The 19,831-nt window shown below is 44.3% G+C and overlaps 2 protein-coding genes across 9 annotated transcripts in view; one reads left to right on the forward strand and one right to left on the reverse strand.

Moving 5' to 3' along the window:
- The window catches only part of TBCD (tubulin folding cofactor D), a 115,227-nt gene extending 103,582 nt beyond the window's left edge, over positions 1-11,645 (forward strand). The window contains exons 36-40 of the mRNA XM_048323369.1: positions 5,156-5,245; positions 5,606-5,693; positions 7,245-7,354; positions 9,774-9,858; positions 11,315-11,645. Of these exons, the coding sequence (XP_048179326.1) occupies positions 5,156-5,245; positions 5,606-5,693; positions 7,245-7,354; positions 9,774-9,858; positions 11,315-11,326 (385 nt within the window). The 3' untranslated portion in view covers positions 11,327-11,645. The remainder of the gene's footprint in view (positions 1-5,155; positions 5,246-5,605; positions 5,694-7,244; positions 7,355-9,773; positions 9,859-11,314) is intronic.
- B3GNTL1 (UDP-GlcNAc:betaGal beta-1,3-N-acetylglucosaminyltransferase like 1) overlaps positions 7,341-19,831 on the reverse strand; it is a 106,916-nt gene continuing 94,425 nt past the window's right edge. For 6 of the 8 annotated variants that reach the window (XM_048323375.1, XM_048323371.1, XM_048323373.1 and 3 more), the window contains 4 exons: positions 16,449-16,517; positions 15,513-15,587; positions 13,086-13,172; positions 8,292-10,052 (listed from right to left, as the gene is read on the reverse strand). In XM_048323375.1, the coding sequence (XP_048179332.1) occupies positions 13,092-13,172; positions 15,513-15,587; positions 16,449-16,517 (225 nt within the window). In that variant the 3' untranslated portion in view covers positions 8,292-10,052; positions 13,086-13,091. Of the gene's footprint in view, positions 8,041-8,291; positions 10,053-13,085; positions 13,173-15,512; positions 15,588-16,448; positions 16,518-19,831 lie in introns of those variants that run through there. The other 2 variants (XM_048323372.1, XM_048323374.1) reach the window with 2 other exon arrangements.

The following is a 19,831-nucleotide window of genomic DNA, read 5'->3' on the forward strand; positions in this document are numbered from 1 at the left end:
CCCTGCTGGTTGGAGTACAGTTTGTGCTGTACTGGGAGCCTTAAGCACTGGCAGTGTGCCTGTGTGGTGCTGCAGAAGCCTCTGTGCCTACCAGCTATGGTTCCCCTAGTCCCACTGCTTTGGTGGATGTGAATATCTCCAAAGATGTTAATTAAGATTCTGATAAGAATAATGAAGAAGACATGTCCCAGAAGAAGACATGTCTTCCACCCTGTGTTTGGTCTTGTGGAAAGTGTTCAGTTTGGGAACGGGTAAACATGAGTGAGATATTCCAGTGTGAAATCCTGGGTTTTTGCAGAGGTTTCACAAAAGAGTGATTTTAATTTCAGTAATATTAAAATCTATTCCACAAGCTCTCCCAGGCAGCATCTTGGCACATCTGCAGGTGTTTACAGAATTGTGCAATGTGGATCCTGTAAGCACACAGGCTGGATTGGGAATCTATCGATTCAAGAATTGCTCGCAGCAGATAAATCTGAAGAGCCTTCATCATTCTAAAAGTTTTGATTGAGCTTACTCTTGTCTTGAAGTGTGGGTTTAGATAGTATTTCTTAAATTGCATTTGGCAGTTCCTGTTTGAATGGGAATTTAAAGTGAGTCAAAGACAGACGGAGTGAATATTACTTGTTCAGTTTGGTAGTCGTGCCAGTGATCTGGGGCTTCCACACAGGTTCCAGTCATCTGTGCTGGGAAAGGTGAGAGATTATGGGTGGAAATTCCAGTTAAAGTCTTGTCTCCCATGTCCCAGGTCACTGAACAGAAACCAAGTGGTAGCAGCAATGCCTTTGCTGTGCGAGTGACTCAGACTCAACCCTGTGGTGCCACTGTGATGCTTTGTGTAAAAGACCTGAAATAAAATCCAGGGCTATTAGTGGGGGAAATATTTTGAAGCTGATCCAGATGTATTTGCCTCCATTGATGAGGAAACTAAAAGAGAAAATTAATAATGAAGCAGCCAAGTGGGTCATGCTCATGTCAAGAAACGCTGGCCTGGAGTGCAGAACTTGTTACCATAGAGAGCCCAGGAAGGGCAGAGCTGGGGGGAGCTGGAAGACAGCTAAAAAGATGGAGAGTTTAGTTCCTGCATGTGTCAGATCTTGGTGATGCAGGTGCCTCCTGGTGCAGAGGTGACCATGGGTGAGTTCCTGGGGGTACAGCCAGGTGAATACCCAGGGCTCTGCCACGCTCTGTCTGTGGATGGGTGAGCCCAGAGTTACACTGAGTGTCCTTTGGGTGTCGTTAGGGATGGATACACTGATCTGGCTCCAAGGCCTGCCTGCCTGTGCTGTTGGGTGCCACCTACTCCGTTTTGAGTAGAAAAGTCTGACTTTGGGTCTGGTCTCTGGAATGGAACCATTTACTCCCTTTCCAGAGCAGCCTCCATAAAAATATGAGAAAGCACAGAGTGGGGAGGAAAATGGAGACACTGCTTGGTGGCATGAAAAGGCCACGTGTGCCTGCAGTGTCAGGTGGTTTTATGTAGAGAGTGCCTGAAATTAGAGAGCTGAGATACATGCTTTTTTTTTTTTTTTTTTTTTTTTCCCTTGGGATGTTCAGCTCCCATTTAATTTCCTTCCCTCATTTTTTCACCATGTTGGGCTGAATGGAGTTTTAGCAAGGGAATTGGGATGTAGGATGTCTGGCATCAGGATTATACCTAAACCAGCCACCAAACAGGCAATTGTTGCATTGTAAAAAAGTATTTGCAAATGCATTTTGAAGTTTGAAATGGAAACTGTGCACTCTCCCACCCATTTGTTTTCTAATAAAACATCAGCAGTCCAGAATGGGTAATATCCAACAGTGCTTAATTTAACCAGGATTAGGAGCAGGATCAGTTTGACCCTTGTTGAGTGCTCCAGGTAAAACCAGTTGCCACAGGGTGTCACTCCTGCCTTGCACAGGTTGCCAGGCATATTCCTTCACACCCTACAGCTCCTACAGTTTAGAATATAAAGCTCAGTATTTCTGGTGTAGGTTTGCAGCTGAATCTCAGTGTTTGGGAAGCTCTGTGTGGCTGGGGTGTGGTCTCTGTGCAAAAGGACAAGTGAGCCCCTGGGTGTTCCTGCTCCACTGTGGTGGTTTGAGTGCTCATACTCAAGGGAGGTAGATTTGCTGTGTGTGGAACTGGCCAGCAGGGATGAGGAGTGTGGGGTAAATACCTGTCCTGTGGGGTTGGAAATGAATCAGCTTTCGTGTCACCAGGGTCATCAAAAGGCTTTCAGAACTGGCTCCTCTGCTGTGCTTGGCTTAGGGAAGAGAACAGCTGTCTGGAATATTCCAGGCTGTTATTTCCTACCTGTCTGAAGGTGACATAAACCTGCTTGTCCAGCATGAGAGGTTCCCCCTCCCTTGTGCTGACAGGAATGGTTTGTATCACTACACGAAGAATGGTGCTGGGGAACTGTTCTGGGTTAAAAGTGCCCTTCTCCCACTCAGCTTGAGGTGTTTCCTCAGTCTCACAAGTTGTGCCAAGATAGGAAGGGAAGGGAGGGAAGTGGGTTGCTCTTGGCAGCAGGGCAGGTGGGTGCTGGGCTGAAGTGTTGGTGATGCTGCAGCATCACTGACCTGCTGCTCCCCCTGCCCCGTGTGCCCTCCCACCAAACAGGGCAGCAGAGGCCTCAGCTCTGTGGTCACGCAGCCCAAACCCTCCTGATTCCATCCCAGAGGACAGTGGAGCTGCTCTTGTGACAGTGTAGGGAGTGTTTGTGGGCTGGGGACTGCTGGAGGCAGCGGGCACACCTTGGAACGGAGCTCTCAGAAATGCAGCAGTGCAGACTGGGCTGGTGTAAACTCACCAGTGGCTTCTCTTAAAGCACAGAGGTACCTGGCAGCTCCCTGCTGGTGGTGGGACAAGGACAGGGAGGACAGAGGAGAGCAAACCGAGGCCAAAGCTGGCACTGGAGTGTCACTGCTTGCAGCTCCTGTGGCTGCAGGGTCCTGCTGCTCCAGTGGGTGAGGGATCACCAGTGGTGCTGGGGCTGCCCAGAGCCCTGTGGATTGCTGGCTCCTCAGAAGCGTGGTAAGATGGGTCTAATACTCAGTGCCATGTAAACAGAACAGCCTTGGAAAGACAATTCAGGATCTAGTGCTTTCTGGGGTAGTAAGTAGCATTTCTCTCTTGAGTGTGTGTAGTTTACACGTTCAACAGAAGCACCCATGTATTCTGTTTTTTCTGGTGATCTTGCAGTGCTTTAAGGAAGTGTGTATCCTCACTGATCTCCAGCTGATGGTTTCCATGTATCCATGCTCCTGCAGATTATTTTTCTAAGTGATTTCACTGCTCTTGCATAACCAGCCATAGAGCAGAGAGCTGGCAGTGGCTGGTGGCTGTTGCAGGGCGATGGCAGTGGCACTGCTGAGACCCAGCTCAGCTGGAGGAGGGACACCAGCACCTCTGGCAGTGCCACGTGTGCCCCTTTACAGACTGCAGAGAGACTTCAGACTGATCCCCTTTCCCCAGTGCTGATGCTGTTCCTGCTGGCACAGTGCCCACACAGGAGAAGGAATTTTCTCAATTTCCTTTACAGAGGCCAAGCTATTTGAGTCATTTGAGATCACACATAGGTTAGGTTTGGTTATTACAAATGTAGAGTTGGCAACCAACAGAAAGGAAAGTGCATCTGTTTTAAACACAAAATGCTGCTCATGAGGTTCCATGTTTTAAATTTATTCCAGATGCTCTTGTTCCAATTGGTCTCTTTGTTGCTCCCCTTCTTAGTGATGTCCCTGCTGTTCAACCAGTTTAAATCTCACCTAATTCACTGTATTGCCTGGCCTGTGCTGAGAGCCAGGCATGCACTGCAGGGATTGTAATCAGCTGTTTACACAGGGTCTTTGTGTAATTGGGGTGGGAGGAGGAGAAATTCCACCAAGGTAAGACAAAACAAACCTCAACATTCAGAGAGCTCTTCCCTCACCAACCCAGACGAATCCATGTCTGTAGACACACACAGACTCATTCATACAGATGTCTGTTGTTCCCACCAGGTGGAGGATCCTTTACCTTGATTTACCCTGGTTTGTTGTTCAGTTTTTTTGACCAGGTCACTGTTTGCCAGTACGTGCCGGGATTTTGTTAAGAATTTTTCAGAAGTCATTAGAAACCACTAACTCTTGTGTGGAAAAGTCTACAGAACAAGGCACATTGCCTTGACAAAACATCTTGGCACTCCTATAAACATCTTATTTTAAATGTTCTGCCCTTCAACAGATGACAGTATCCAGCTTTCTTCAGTTGGTTTTATCCATAGCTTTGAATTGTGCTAGCAAAAAATGAATGTTACTATTTTTGCTTTCTGCTTTCCATACACAGTGCAGTGAGGTTTCCAAAACATGCAGCCTAGAAGTAATTGTGCTCAGTAGACAAATATGAAATAGTTTCTTTAGCATCTATGGCACTTCAGCCCTGAGTGTAGCAAGTAAAAGATTAAATAATTTGAACTGAAATAAAAGCATTAGTCTCTCTTTCCTTCTCTTTAATAGATCCTTGGAATAACCAACAGTACTTGTGTTTGTATGAGTGTCTGGGAAAGAGCTGTGAGAATCACGTTTCCCAGACTGTGTGGAAAAAGAAAAGAATTTGCTAAATATATTTAAAGATGGCTTCATGGCTTGTACACGTAATGGAACTGTAAGCCCTGTGTTTAATTACGTTGTCTGGAATCACTGAAGGAATCTGGGCTGTGAAATGGTGGAGTAGTTAAGAACAACATTCGTCCCCTTTTATGTAAAGTTTGGTTGGAGACCTTAGGGAATGACTATGACACACAGACTGAGTAACTTTTATTTGGCTGTAGGATAATGTCATTCCTGACATAGTATTTCTGATCATACCACACTGTTTAAACACAAGCCATGGCAACCCAGTTACCCTGCATGCACTGAACCTGCTTGGCTAAAAGGAGTTCACTCCTCAGCACACAGACAGTAGCAATGTAAATAATTAATAATAATAATTTCTTCCCTCCCTTGTTAAAAAATGAAAGGCCCAGGAACCTGGTTGCCAAACTCTCCTGAGCTGCTGGGGGGAAGCACAAACCACCCTGCAGTGTGTCTTTCCTTGCCTTGCAATGTTAGGTTGGCATCCTGACAGCCATGTCTTTGAAATTCTGCTGAAACCTACTGCTCATCTTTTTTTCTTTCCCATTTTCAGCCATCCCTTCCCAGTGAAGTTGTTCACCCTCTGTAAAGAAGAGATCAAAAGATCCAAAGACATCCGGAAGCTTCGCTCCAGCATAGGAGTGTGAGTTAATGAAATCAATCCTTTCTCCTAGAAAGTGAAGAATATTTAACTTGCCAGATGTAAGTTAGGTCTGGTTCATGTGGAATTTAAATGGGAAATACACATGAACACATGTGATTGAAGGTTGTCAGAGTCTCATAGTTCTGGATGGTTGAAGTGAAACATACCATCCGATAAAACTGAACAACTTTTAAGATTTTTATATTCCTGAAGATGCTTAAAGGGAATAATTTGCTTTTTCTTTGTAGAGAGCACAGTTTCCCCTCCCTGCTTTTTTCCCAATGTACATCTTCATCCTGGTCCTCAAAATGTACTTGTGCAGTTATAACACAAGATCTGCTTTTTTCTGGTATTTTCTAGGTTTTGTGGCCTGATTCAATTTCAAGGAGACATGAGAGAGAAAGTTTTCTTCCAGTTGTTTCTCCTCCTTTGCCATCCCTTTCCTGTAGTAAGTACTGAAGACTTTGCATATTATCAACACTATTCTTTACAATGCTTTAGAAATGAAAAATAATTTAAAGTGTATTAAAGCAGCATTCTCTTCACCAGGTATTAATGTATAGAACAGACTTTATTTCTCAAGGATCTGCTCTCTGCAGTGCTGCCTTCTGACCCAGGCTGCTGGCTGCCTGCCATGTGCCTGGCTGTGCCACATGTGCTGCCCTTCCACCTCCTGGCCTTACTGGTTAAACTGGGAGCACTGCAGGTGCCTCAGTCATTTGTTTCTGGGAAGACCTGTTCATCATTTAGTGCTGAAAGCTCCAACCAGAGAAGTTACTGTCAGTTCTGTGACATTTCTGAGAGCAGCAACACGGGAGTAGGGCTGGTTCAAGAAAAACAAAGCTTTTTTGCCAGGTGTGACAAAAGCTGGTGCAGTGCAGGAAGGTTTAGCAGACTTCTTACCTTTTTCCTGTAACTAACAGGACACAAAAATCTGAGTATGTACAAGAGATCATATGTATGATGAGATTATTTTAGTCCTTTAAAATCTGTGTTGACTTAGGAAGGCTTGGAGTTAGGTTTTTTTCATTGCACAAAACCTGGGGGCCCTGACTCTGCCAAGTTTGGTACTTCAGGTTTCTGTTCCATTTCCATGTTGCGTGTACTTGCTCCATGGGGAATCCTTTGCTGAAGGGACAGGATGTAAGAAATGGAGAGAGATCTTTTCAGTTCCGTGGTTTATTGGTATTTTAACATCACAAATGTGTTTCGTTTTTTACAGATGGCTCAATTTGCTTTGGCACTGCTAGTCCAGAAATAACCCTGTAATTCCTTTGCCTTCCTTTGGCCAAGTTGGGCCCTTTCAAGTTGGGCCAGTCTCACATGTTTGAATTCATTCTCTGTGAGGGACAGAGGTGTGGCCTTCCAAAAGGGAAATACTGCACTGAGTGTAGGAGCAGGAATTCCATGAGGTGCCCACACGAGGTCCCTTCCTGCAGGAAATCCCTGTCAGAGGCAGGAGTGGGCTCAGTGTCCACCACAGCAGCCAGTATGAGGGACCAGTACCAGTAACAGCACTGGGCTCTTCCCTATGGATCAGAGCACCCAAAGGAGGCCACAAGGATGGTGAAGGGCCTTGAGGAGAAGCCGTGTGAGGAGCAGCTGAGGGCACTTGGCCTGTTCAGCTGCAGGAGACTGAGGGGAGAGCTCATCGCAGTTACAGCTTCCTTGTGAGAGGAAGAGGAGGGGCAGACACTGATCTCTCCTGTGTGGGGACCAGTGACAGGACTTGGGGAATGGCTTGAAGTTGTGTCAGGGGAGGTTTGGGTTGGATTTCAGGAAAAGGTTCCTCCCTCAGAGTGTGGTTGGGCACTGAACAGGGAACGGTCACAGCCCGAAGGCTGCTTTGGACAACACTCCCAGGCACAGAGTGTGACTCTTGGGGATGGTCCTGTGCAGGGCCAGGAGCTGGACTCGATGGTCCTGGTGGGTCCCTTCCAGCTCAGCAGCCTGGGTGGCTCTGGCTGGCTCCTGACTGTGGCTCTGGCCCTCCCCACAGATCCGGAAGACGACGGCCAGCCAGGTGTACGAGATGCTGCTCACCTACGGCGACGTGGTGGACCCGGCCATCGTGGAGCAGGCCATGACCATCCTCAGTGACACCAACTGGTGCGTGCAGTGGGAGCTGAGATAAATGTTAACATTCATTGGAGTTAACAAAATTCAATGCCTTTGAAAGCTGGGGGGCAGGAAACCATAAGAAGTGATACCGTAGGTTCAGCTCTTTATTGCTTCCAGGCCACAAAAGCACTGCTGCAAGGAATTCCTCTGTTCTAAAGAGCTCTCCAGGATACTGTCCCACTGGAAGGGGGATGTATAAAATCACCATTAGATAAAGTAAAATACCCATATTTTTCTAACAACATAAAAAGGGAGGAAATCTTGGAAGTTTTCCATGAACCAGAGACTGGGCCTGTGCAAACAGTCAAACTTCAACTGCACAGACAGTTTCTTGGCATTTATGAGCACTGGCAGGATTTGGGGAAAGGAAGGATCTCTGCAAGCTGGAAAACAACAGAATTAGCAGAACAGCTCAAATCTCCCATGAAATGTAATTACCCAACATGCTACAAGTGTTGTATTCAAGCAAAGATTTGGAATTGGAGCAGTTTAGATGTTTCCCAGGCATAGGATGGCCTGAATTGAACAACCCCTTCATAGAATGTAATTCAGTTTTTACCTACTCTTACCTGTACTGTTTGCTTCTTTTGAGGGCAGGGGAAGAGGGTCCTTCCTGATCTCCCTGAGCATGATCCAGTGACTTTTAGAGCAAAGGAATCATTCCATTAGCACTGCTGCAGTGACAGGAGCAGGGAAACAGGATTTTGGCACTGGATTTTCCCCTTTCTGCAAATTCTAGCATTGTGCATTATCATCACCTGGGCAGGTTGATAAAAGGCTGCATGCCTGGGAGATTTGAGGAAATACAGAGTTTTAAGATAATAATTAGTTTATTAGTTTTGCTGCCTTGTTAAACATTTTTCCTTGTCATAAACCTGGGTCATGGGGCATCTGCCACAAACAGCAGTCACAGAGAACAGACAAATGTAGAAAAAGATATAATTTATTTAGTCATTATATTAATTGGCTTTTTGTCTTCATTGACATTTCATGGAAATAAATTTATCCTAGACACGCTCAAAGAACAAAAACACCTTAAGGCTGAGTGACAGAGTTGCAGGCTGACTTCTATGTACTTTCTAGTTTATTTCTATGCTTGAGCTTAAATAACTTGATATTTGTGAAAAGAAAGCTAAGTTTATCATTATGAGGGGTGGCTGCTGCTCTTTTTCTGAATTTTCCAGTGCAAAATTAGAATGAGAGTCTCAGCTTTTGAAGGAGTGGTTACCAGCAATTCTGCCTGTGGTTACAATTCCTTGTTTAACTGCACGTGGACGTTTAGGATTGTGTTGGGTGTGAGTCAGTGCATTTAAGAGCAGGCTTGCTCAGGAATTGCATAAAGAATTTGTTAACAGACCCTGTGGAACAGGATGAGCTGAGTGCTGTCACCAAGGGATGATTCCAGGGCCAACATTCACAGTGGTACAGGGAAAGCAGTGGCAGTTCAGCTCTCTCATAAACAACTGGGTTACTAAATCAAAGCAAAATCCTTGCCCAGGAAAACACTCCAGAAAAATAAATACTCTGTTTTCACCCTGTTTCTGTTTTCATTTTTAGGGTGTGCCTGGCTCATTCTGGCTTGGAGCAAGCCCTGTGTACCCTGCTGCACTATGGCCATTGCTCTGAGATGAAAGACAAAGAGCTCATTTACTCAAAACTTAATTGTTTTATCTTGGTAGATTTGAGCTGTTTACAGAGGAAGAGATTTGAAGTTGTTGCTGAGTGTCAGAACGAGCTGCTTGTTTTCCTCAAGCTCTCTCAGTGCTAAAATAATTCTGAATTACCCCTAAGTATTAGCAGCAGGAAGCCAAATGAGAATTTGAAGGAATATGGTAATTACTGGGATAGATTTATTTTCCTTGTTGGGACTACAGAGACTTTATCATAGAATTGTGTCATGCAGAGTTCAAACAAATTACTCTATAAATAATCCATTTTGTTTAGCCACAGGAAAGTTTGCAGTAGTAAATAAGACAAACTGTTCAAGGTGTGAAAAAAACAAAGTTCAAGTTATTTCTAACCTGCCCTTTTTTGCTTTTTATCTGTAGAGGGGATGGGACAGTCTTCTCCAAATCCAGTAACTTCAGAGAATAAATTAAGTGAACCTCTAATGAAAAGGGTTGTACAAAGAAGTGGGGTTTTTTTAATATAAAACTCTATAAAAGAATAGTCTTGGACATTTTAATAGCAACTGGTTATCTGTGGCAGATCTGGTGTGTATTTATGGTTTATCTGGCTTAGGATGGTACAAAAATGGTCCAGTAGTCTTCAAATGTGACCCAACAAAAACTCCTGCAATTTGAAATATGCTGAAAGGGCACCCCCATTGTGATGCAGGGTGCATGGATCACTTAAGGAGTTGTAAGGATGTGTCTGAATTAACTGGAACCAACCTTTCCTCTCCCAGGGAAGCAGAACTGCCTGTGGTGAGAGAGAGACGCAACTGCCTCTGTGACCTCATGAAAGTGCCGAGACCCCAGCTGGTGCCCAAGGTGAGGTGGGAATGAGCTCCAGGGGGTGGTTTGTTCATGGAGGTGTCTGTGAGGATGTTCCCAGCCAGCTGCAGAACACGTGGGATGGCTGGAGCTGCTGCCTGAGGCCCTTCCAGCCTGGTTCCGGAGAGCATTCCAGGCTGGCAGCGCCACATTCCAGACACAGATGTGCAGCCACTGCTCCTCTGCCCTTCCTGGGGAAAGACAGAAACTTCTCAATTTCAACAGCAAGATGATGACAGGAGGTGGTGTGCAAACCACAGGATTGCAGCACTGCCTCTGTGGATGAATAGGATTAAAAGAAACATAAAGTGTGTGTGTATATATAAAAAAATGTACATTTTTATATGTTTATGTTTTATATGTTATATTGTCGTACCTATCTGATATATATAAAAAGTATACAAAAGAACCCAGTCACAGGGAGACAGATGACACATCCAGCTGTAGGTCCCACATGGTTCCAGTGCAGATAGTGTGGACTTGTCCACCAGCCCAGTGTTTCAGAATTTCAGAACTTTCTAGAAGAAGTTTTTTACTGTTTTAAAGAATATGTGTTATTGTGTATGTATAAATATTTATCTTCCTTTATAGACTCATACTTAAGACATCTATGAGTACCCTTCAAAGACCTCCTGCTGCCCCATAGCAGTTTCTTTATCCATTTTGCAGTTTTTACCATCTGCTTTTAGTACAATTTTAAGAAACCTCAGCTAACATTTTTATAATTCTGCAAAACAAGAGCCTGAACCTCCTGCCCAGACAAGGAATTGTTTTTAGAACAAAAACTTTTAGAGGTTGCTTTTAAAGGTCTTCTAATCAAGTAATAGAAAGGTTATGCTCAAAATAAGAGATCTTACAAGATAAACTCTTTGATCTCAAAAAACCCCTTATTTTAATCCTTTATTATTGAAGGCTGAGAGAAGACTGATACTTCAGGAGAAAACTGTCTCTAGGGTAAACAAAATAGTAAGAAATATCCAAATACACATCTAGGTATCCCTGATGGAGCTTGTACAGGTGCAGTCTGGATGTTCTGTGCTCAGTTTGGAACTTTAGCTCTTGCTCCCCTGTAACTTCCAGCACAGAGCTGAGCCTGCAGCTGCTGTGCCAAGCTGATGGTGCCACTGAAGAGGAGGGGTTCTCCCAGCTGTGCCCATGTCCCCAGTGCTGTTCCCACCAGTGCCCAGCACTCAGCTCGGCACCAGTGGGAGAAGCCAGAGAGGAGGCCAAGCATGGCAGGATGAAAAGGTGAATGAAGTTGGCTGTAGCTGAAATCAGCATTTTCCACTCCTTTAAATTTTGTACAAACAAAACTTGCTGGAGGGTAGTTCAAACCATGGTGTTAAAAGGACTAAATATTACAGCTGGGACAGTGCCAGAACAGTGATGCCACAGGACAGTGATGCCACAGGCCTGCTCCATGTGACCTGTCCTTTTCCTTTCTCTCTGGCAGAGTTCAGCATGAGGAGCAGCAGGCCCTGGCTGCTGGTCTGTACTGGAGCTCGTGGTTCCTGTGCTGCCAGGATCCCGACACGCTGGATTCTCAGCAGAGCTGAGCACTGCACTGCTGGACAGAAGAGGCAGAGCCTGTCTGAAAGCACAGATGTGCCCACAGGAAGACAACCAAAATTCCTTGTTTTCAGTTTTTAATGTTGCTGTCTGGCAGGTTCTTGTCATGCTCTGTCACACTGACCTGTCTGGTTTAGTGTCAGTGGTTTGTACTTCCCTGACTGAACGGAGCCTGTGCTTGTACACACACCAAGAATTAAACCTGACCTGCTGCACTGGTCTCTTCAAGATTTATTTTCCAGGGGTAAGAATGGCAACACTCAGTGATACTGAAATCATCCCAAGCATCAAGTGTCCCTGTGGAGAAGTCTGTCAGTCCTATGTCACAGTCAAACAAAAACCCCCAGGTTTTGCTTCAGCTGATGTCAAAGCCTCTCGTAACAGCTCCTTCTGTAACTAATTCAGACAAATTGTTTTTGTGGTAAATTCAGTGTTGAGGAAGGTGAGTCAGTTGTTCAAACAGCTGCCAGGAATCCAGCCCATTTCTTACCCCCTACAAAATGACTCCAACACTGATATTTAGTGAGATCAGTGTGAGGGGGAGGTCAAATGCACAGGCCACATCATATTGTAATTACAGTTATTTTATGGCTGTAATTAAGTCCCACTGTCCCAACGCTTGGAACAGTGGCTGTGTGTGTATTTAGACACATCTCTACAAATTTGAAAGGAAGGTTAAATTCAGGCAGAGAAGCTAAAACCAAGCCAATTTCCCTGTGAAGTATCTGCTGCAAACTGCAGGTGTTCACTTCCAAAGCTCCAACCTGCCTGGCTCAGGTTCTGTTTTTGAAGAAAGTGACTATAAATGGGATTATTCAATACTTCTTAAGGATTCTTGCAAGCTGGACTGGCAGCTGGAATTAGTGGAGCTCAGGGTTCTTCACTGACTGTTGATCAAGTGGTTCTGAGCAGCAGCCAGCCTTGGCCATGTGCTGCACCCACCCCAGGAGGAAATGCTCCTGCACCCACAGCCCCTGTGCTGCTCTGCTGCCACTCACAGGGAACTTTCTAGAACATTCTTGAGAGCTTTTGGGGTTGTAAAGTTACACCTAGAGGTCCCTGCTGCAAGAACAGCACAAGCTGTGCTGGCACAGCCTGAGTGTTCCAATGGGAGAAGGTGCAGTGGAAATGGTGAGGAGCTGCACATGGCCTCGCCTGGCTGCCAGGTGCTGTCGCAGACACAGCTGTGCTGCTCACACAGCCCCAAAGCTGAGGATGCTCCCTTGGAACCAGCCCTGGCTCTCTGCAGAGCCCTGGCACACACCAGCAACTGCTCTGGGAGCAGGGAATGTGCTGGGAGCAGGGAGGGGGCTGAGGGCTCCAAGCAGTGTGTGACAGAAAACTCTGTACACTTGCAGTGCTTCAGGCTTTGCCTGAGGCATGGCTGAGGCTTCTGGTAACCTGAGGGCCTGTGTTTGGTGGGTGTTTAAATTAGAAATACAAGCTCCCAGTCAAACTGAGTGATGTGCAACAGTAAAACTGAGCACACAGCATTACCCGTGGTGTACCTATGACCTCCCTTACAAAGGGATTACTCAGCCCAAAGAGTAAATTAATGAAGCACAAATGACTAAAAAATTCTAAACCCCTGAAGAGTTCGGTCTTCCTGCACCCAGATACACAGAGAGCAGCACACTTCAGTAGCATTGCCTCACCTTGGTTCAGTTAAAGTGATAATAATCCATCCCTTCCTTCAGATTCAGCACGTCCAGGTTTGTTTCAAAGGCTCCACCTGTCAAATCCTGCAAAGGAAGAACAAGAAAATGAGATCAAACTCATTTCAGGTTGTAACAGGTTTGGGTTATTGGTTCTTTAGGCCACAGAAGAAAGTCCCATTCGCAGAACTAAACAAATAAACCAGACTCAGGAAGGTTTCTATTCAAAAATTAAGGGTATGTCAAAAAGTTGGTGTTCAAATTAGTATGGGGGGGTATCAGACAACTCCTCAAATCTGCTGTGCTGCTCTGGAGCACACAAGGGCTGCTCAGCCCAGCTCTGCTCTTCTGTTTGCTAACGCAGACAGAGATAGAAAATGGATGTCAGTGATGTCATTAAGAAAACAGGGCAACTTCAGCATTCCTGAGCACTGGGGTCTTCCTGGAATCCTTAATTCTACTGATCTTAAGGAATGTCACAAAAAAACCCCCAAAAATTAAAACTGGCAACACCACAGGTGGGGGATAAAGCGGTTGCTCGTGTTTGTGTGGTTGGCCCAGAACAGTAAGAGTGAGGTGTTAACTGTGAATGTTTAGGATGGCAAGTTAGAGAAATGGAGTCCCACTGAAACTGGAATTGAAGGAGTTGGAAAAAGTAACCTGGCTTTATAGAGGGCTTAAAAAAATACATGAGAGACCAGATGCTGAATTAAGTGGGAGAGTTAAAGACAAATCTTTCATTCCCAGAGCACAGGAAAAACCAGGCAGGGCTGTACAATAAGAGATCTAACCACATATTTTCTAAAAACTTTATACAATCAAGCTACTTTAATTGCTGTGACAGAAAAATAAAAATCCCTTTCATTTCCAGCCATTGGAATCCAAGCCAAGCCAGGGCACAATGCAGCACTTCTGAGCATTTTGCTTTTACCTCTAAGTGAGAGCAAACACGGAGCACAAACCCTTGGGTGAAGTGGCCCTGCAGGGCCACGCTGCTCTGACCAGCTAAAGCCACACTTGCATTCTCTTCAGCAAAAACTCACACACAGAGCAGAATTCCAGCTCCAGCTGTCTGTGAAGCCATTGTAAAATGCAAACTGAGCAAAGATCAGAGGATGCCTGCTTCTTCCAGAAGGATTTGCTCTTGTACCAAAGCCATGCCAGTGCTCACAAGAGAGGAACTGCCTGAAAAAATAAATGAGCCAATGCTGCTCCAAGTACATGGCCAACAGAGTCACTTCTTGTAAACAACCCACTTAATAAACATCTAATCTCCAAAATCACCCTCTCAGAGCTGCATAGAAACATGCAGGTTTTGTCTGTATCAAAAGGAAAAATAATCCCCTACCATGAACAGCAAAATAAAAGCCAATTAAAGGCCCTTAAAGCACACTTCCTTCTTCAGAAAATGGTGAGGAACTTAGGTTGGTAAAGAATAAGCAAGCAGAAAATGCTCAGTGGCCATGAGGGGAAAAATAGACTGAAATCCCAACTGAAGTCAGAGACCAGAGTTTGCAGACAAGATGTTGTATAATAGTCTCATTGTAAGGGCTTCTCAGATTAAATGTGCTTTAGAACAGGTTGCACAGATGTTTTGTCTGGGGACTTCCACCCACCATTATATGCAGTATGAAAAATTAAATTAGTTGTAATAGTACTTGCTGATCCAAGAGTTTATCAACCAACAGTACACGATAATGCCCCGAGGCACTTTGAGCCTGGCTTTACAACCCAGAGTTATGAGCTCAGAGCTGATCATGAGGTTGGGAGTGCCAAGTTAAAAGCAGGCAGTACCAGAGGAGAGGAGACTCAGCTAATCCATCTCTGAGGAGATCCAGCACAGCGTTAGAATGGCAGTGTTGTGGGGAGCTAAAGGTTTTAGTTGCTGTCAGAGGGGTTTTTTATGAATGTTCACCACTGCAGTGTATTTGCTATTTTAAAGCTTCTGTGTTATAACAGCAAAAAAACTGCTGGTTATCATCTTCTAATTATATATTATCAGGGCAGTTAAACCATTTGGAATAAGTTACCACAGTCAGGCACAGAAGATGCTTCAGAACTGGCAGGGCCAAAAGCCATTTTGTTTAAGGCCTGATCTAATAAACAAAGCCTTTGCCATACATGGGGCTGCAAAATACTGGGCCCAAAGGAGGCTGAGTGCATGTGCTCATTGGGGTATATTTGGTATTGGGCAAGGAAGTACAACAGATCCAGCTCCTTTACAGAAGTTGGACCTTTTCTTATTCTTAATTCTACCCAATACTGCTGATTTAAATCCCCCAAATACACTGCACAATCAGTTTGATTAAAAAGGCCATTCAACTGCATAGCAAAAGCTTCTGGGAAAAGCCACTTACTGTAAATAGAAACTCATTTTGCTAGGGAGCAAACGCTGCTCCTGCAGATAAAGCCAAAGGTGGAACTCACCAGCTTCACACAGATCACGAAGGGCGGAGACGCGTCCCTGAAGTGACACACGGGAATTTTTGGTTTTGGTCTCTCCTGCAGAAAGAAGGGGTACAGAAGCACACAGGTTACTTGCTAGCTTGGTTTTAGGAGCTGCTAAACTCTTAAAAGGGGAAAAAATATGTTGAGCCCTGATGCTAAACAGACCTTGCTCATTCTCTGCCCGTTGTTTCAGTGCCTGTCACATTTCAGTGCAATTGTGCGAAGTTACACCAAATCTGAATTTGCAGCTTTCTGCTGCTGAAAGGAGCAGTTCTCACAGCTCCACTGCTTCCTCCTCACCTCCAAGTTCTACTTCCAGCCCTTTCTCAAACAATTTTCTCTTTGATACGATGCAAGGTAAGCAGCTTCAATAGCCTGTCCCATAACAAACTATGTTCCTTCTTTTTTTGGTTAATTTTTTGCCATTTTAGTGAGCTGCATCAGTTCCTGTGCCATCAGAGAGCATCAGAGCAGGCACAAGAGCAGAGACAGAGGAGGATCTTTCCCTCCTGGTGGGAACTGTGAAATGGCTTATGCTCAGCTGGGACTTCTCCAGATAACTTGCTGGAAATCTTTTAATTTTGAGGGTTCCTTCCCTTTATCCACCATAAACCAAATTCTACTCCCACTTAGAAGACGAACCTGTCAGTGAAGACTATGTTTTACCCCATCATCAGAATCCTTTCAGAATATGTATTTTTGTCTTTCTAAACTGACTTCACTGAGTGTGAAGCTGACAGTCCTGGCTCCAGTTTGCATTCCAGTGTCCATTCCCAGCCCGCCAATCTTCTGTCACGGCCTCTTTACCAAAATGAGCTGTTACATAACAGACAAGATCAGTGACAAATTCCTTCGTCACATTCCCCAGGACACTTCTAGATCACAATAAAGAATGCAAGAGTGCTTATAACTCACCTCAGATTCCTCATACGTGTAGAATCCTTTTGTTATTTTCTTTTCATCAACATCACAAAATGCACTTACCTGGAAAACAGAAGCAGAATGTTTCAATAGCAGCATTTCACCTGTAATGTATCTCTGTAGCAATGCTGCAGGCATGGGAATGGACACAGGAATAGGGCAAAGCACCCTGGGCCTCCTGTGGAGCTTAAACACTTTATTTATTAAATCCTTTCTGGATGTATCTTAAGGAGTTGGGAAAATTCTGCAGCTGTCTATGAGCACACTGTGTACATGAGCACAGGTGATCTCAGTCACTGCAGAAGGGAACACCACCAACCCCATCCTCAGGGAGTAAACTAAACCCCAGAGACCAGCCTCCTTGTTTTGGCACTTCCACTAAAACCCAAGATGAGATGTAATAAAAACCTCTCTCCTCCTGTCCACCCCAAGCATGGAATGTACCCCCAGACACCCCAGGACAGTGGTGCTGCTTTGGGGGCACTGCAATATCTGCCTCAATGCCAGGGCACAGCTCACCAAGTTTGGGAATTCCTATGGTTGTGGACTTGTATTTTTTGACTGAAAAGTTCAGCAGATCTGGTGTTCAAACACAAATTACTGCTTCATTTTGCTTATTCTTACCAGAGTTATGAAAGCATTATTTGCAGCCCTAGGTGCCAGATGTTTCAGATGGGTTTTTATTTGCATTCCTCATAAATAGGCAGAATAAATGCCTGCCATCTAAAATACACAGTGGCCTTATTTTTGAGCCACTAAGTTGCCAGGAACATTTTGGAAGACTTTTTAAAATAAACATGGCTATGTTTTCCTCTGACTTCCATTGGATCTATTCATATCATCTACATGGAGCTCTTATGCTGAAGCAGAACAGTTGAGATAGATAAGGTCGTACAGAAATCAATTATTCTGGTGAAAGCTGGATTGCAGCTTTCATATCTTTTTAATTGCTCCATTAAAAATTGATTAACAACACTTACTGCTGAGAAAATCTGAAAAGCCAAACAGCTGCTTATTAATTTATTAAGTTAGAGAAGGCTGAAAAGGCTGGCTCGCTTTCCGTGTCTAAAATCGCTCTCACACATTTTCTTCCTGTGATTAAGACGGTTTTTCTTTTACCTAAAGTGACCTCATTCTGTTTGTGTAGAGGGAAACACTGTTTTTCTAATACCATAATATCACTTCCTTCATTAAACATCAATGGCAAGAGAATGCAAACAAAAGTATCAAGGGACTGCAAATAAGGCTGCGAACCACCAGCGTCCAAACCCATGTGGGAAATGAGCTGATGAACTGGAGGGGCTGGGCAGGGACAGTCCTTGGAACCCCTTAGAGGGAGGCATTCAGACCTGGAGAAGAGGTTGCTTGAAAACAGACACCAAAGGAAGGACAGAACATTAAGGAAGCATGAAATTTCCACAGTGGGGCTGTGTGAGTGAGGAACAACATCGGGGGCAGAGCCAGACCTTTGCTCTGGATGATCCTGATGCAGGGATTGCACTAAGGACTTTAACCCTGTGTCAGCATTGGAATGGAAAGAGAAAGGAAGCAGGGGATTCAGGAAGGTCCTGGGCATTGTACAAGGTGTTTGTGGCTGGTGCAGCTGGGTTGGACAGTAACACACACAGGAGCTCCTTCACAGGTTAATACACTTTACATCCCTGGCCCTATTTCCATGCCCACAGCAATGCTTTATTGTAGCTGAAAAATCAGATGGTGTGGATGTGTACATACACACATCCATGTATGAGTATATATAAATATGTGTGTACATGAAGGGAATCAAGTAGAAGTCACTGTGGGAACAGAAGTTCCCCAGTTGTAATCTCTTCATTCTGTGCTAACCACCTTTAAAATTCTCCAATATTCAGCAAATCTCAGTTCTACCACCTGTGTTTTACTGTCCTATAAGCTGTGATCATAATAAACAATACTTAGCAGGATATGCCTTCAATGTCAGCCCAACAGAGCTCTAGGAACAAACACAGTCCAATATGTTAACTTACCTTCCAATAACTGAAGCTATTTTTGAAGATGCTTATGCTCTTACAGATAATAAAAACCAAAACAGAACACCAAAACTTATGACACAAGGTAAAGTGAAATTCTATTTACACTTTGCTGTCAGGAACTGAGAATTCAGCTGCAAGAAATGTGCTGGAAAGTATTGCTGTTCACCCTCAGTGTGTTACAATACAGTTAACAGAACCCCCTGACTGCTGCCTGGACTTCTCAACATGAACCAATTTCTTCCTAATATCCAATCTCAATCTCTGTCAGTTTAAAACCATTTCTCCTTGTCCTGTCACTCTCCAAACAGTCTCTCTCCAAAGACAATTCTTGTATCACTGAACTGCCATGAATTCCAATACTCCCTCTCACCCTGGGCCATCACTCAAATTTCGGGGTGTAGAGAACTCTGCCTTTTCCACAGTGACTCCCCAGCCCCCAGAACACCCCCCCGCCCCCAAAACCCCTCCATGAAAAAAATAACACAGGTGAGTCTGTGATAAATTTCCCTTGGAAGCTGGAAAGGACTCAAACCCTTTTTTGTTATCACTGAGGTATTTCCCTGTATAATTCTCAGTGGATTCAGGCAGCTTAGATCTGATATTTACAGTAGTAGAAAACAGGTCAGACTTGAATGGGCAATTTTTCTGCCAGGCTGCACACCATGTGGGTGGCCAAAATGTAAGTCAACTATTTTTCTGACACACACTATTTTCCAATTAAAGCAAAGCTATGTCTGGAGTCTAAATACAGGACTTAGGCACAGTTGTTTATCCTATAAGGAGAAGTCAGGGCATCAGGCTTATGTGAGTTATTTACTTTATACACTATCAGGAAAAACCCAGAGACACCTATTTATTTTCCTGCATTAATGGGGTTCTTTCTTGTAGCTTTTATGAAGAACATCTATCCACACATGAACTCCTGTCTCCCTGTAAGCAACCATGAATTATAAAGCCATAAAGGAGTCTCAATTTGCCTTTTTTTTTTTCTTTTCCTTTTAGCAAAATGACTCTTTGGCAATATCTCTGACACCACTGAGTCCTCAGCTCACACTTCAGTGTTACTAAAATATATAAATTATTAAGTGTTTTTGTTTTGAACATCACTTGTATAAATATCTGCACATTTACAAAATTTCCAAAGGAGAAAACACTGCTAATTCTCTCAGCTCAGAACTGGAGGAGACAGCTGGGGATCTGCTGTAGGCAAGCTATGGAACTACTGAAAGTCATTTTTATAAATATGGATTGCAACTTCCATTAACAGTGGTGTAAGGGAAAAAGGAGAAGTCGCCTTCTCCCTGGTAAGAGAAAGTTTACATAGCTCAAAAGATAAGATATTTACTCTGAAACAATCTATGCTAG

This window comes from Corvus hawaiiensis, chromosome 19, assembly GCF_020740725.1.
Source record: "Corvus hawaiiensis isolate bCorHaw1 chromosome 19, bCorHaw1.pri.cur, whole genome shotgun sequence".
In the NCBI taxonomy this organism is placed as follows: domain Eukaryota; kingdom Metazoa; phylum Chordata; class Aves; order Passeriformes; family Corvidae; genus Corvus; species Corvus hawaiiensis.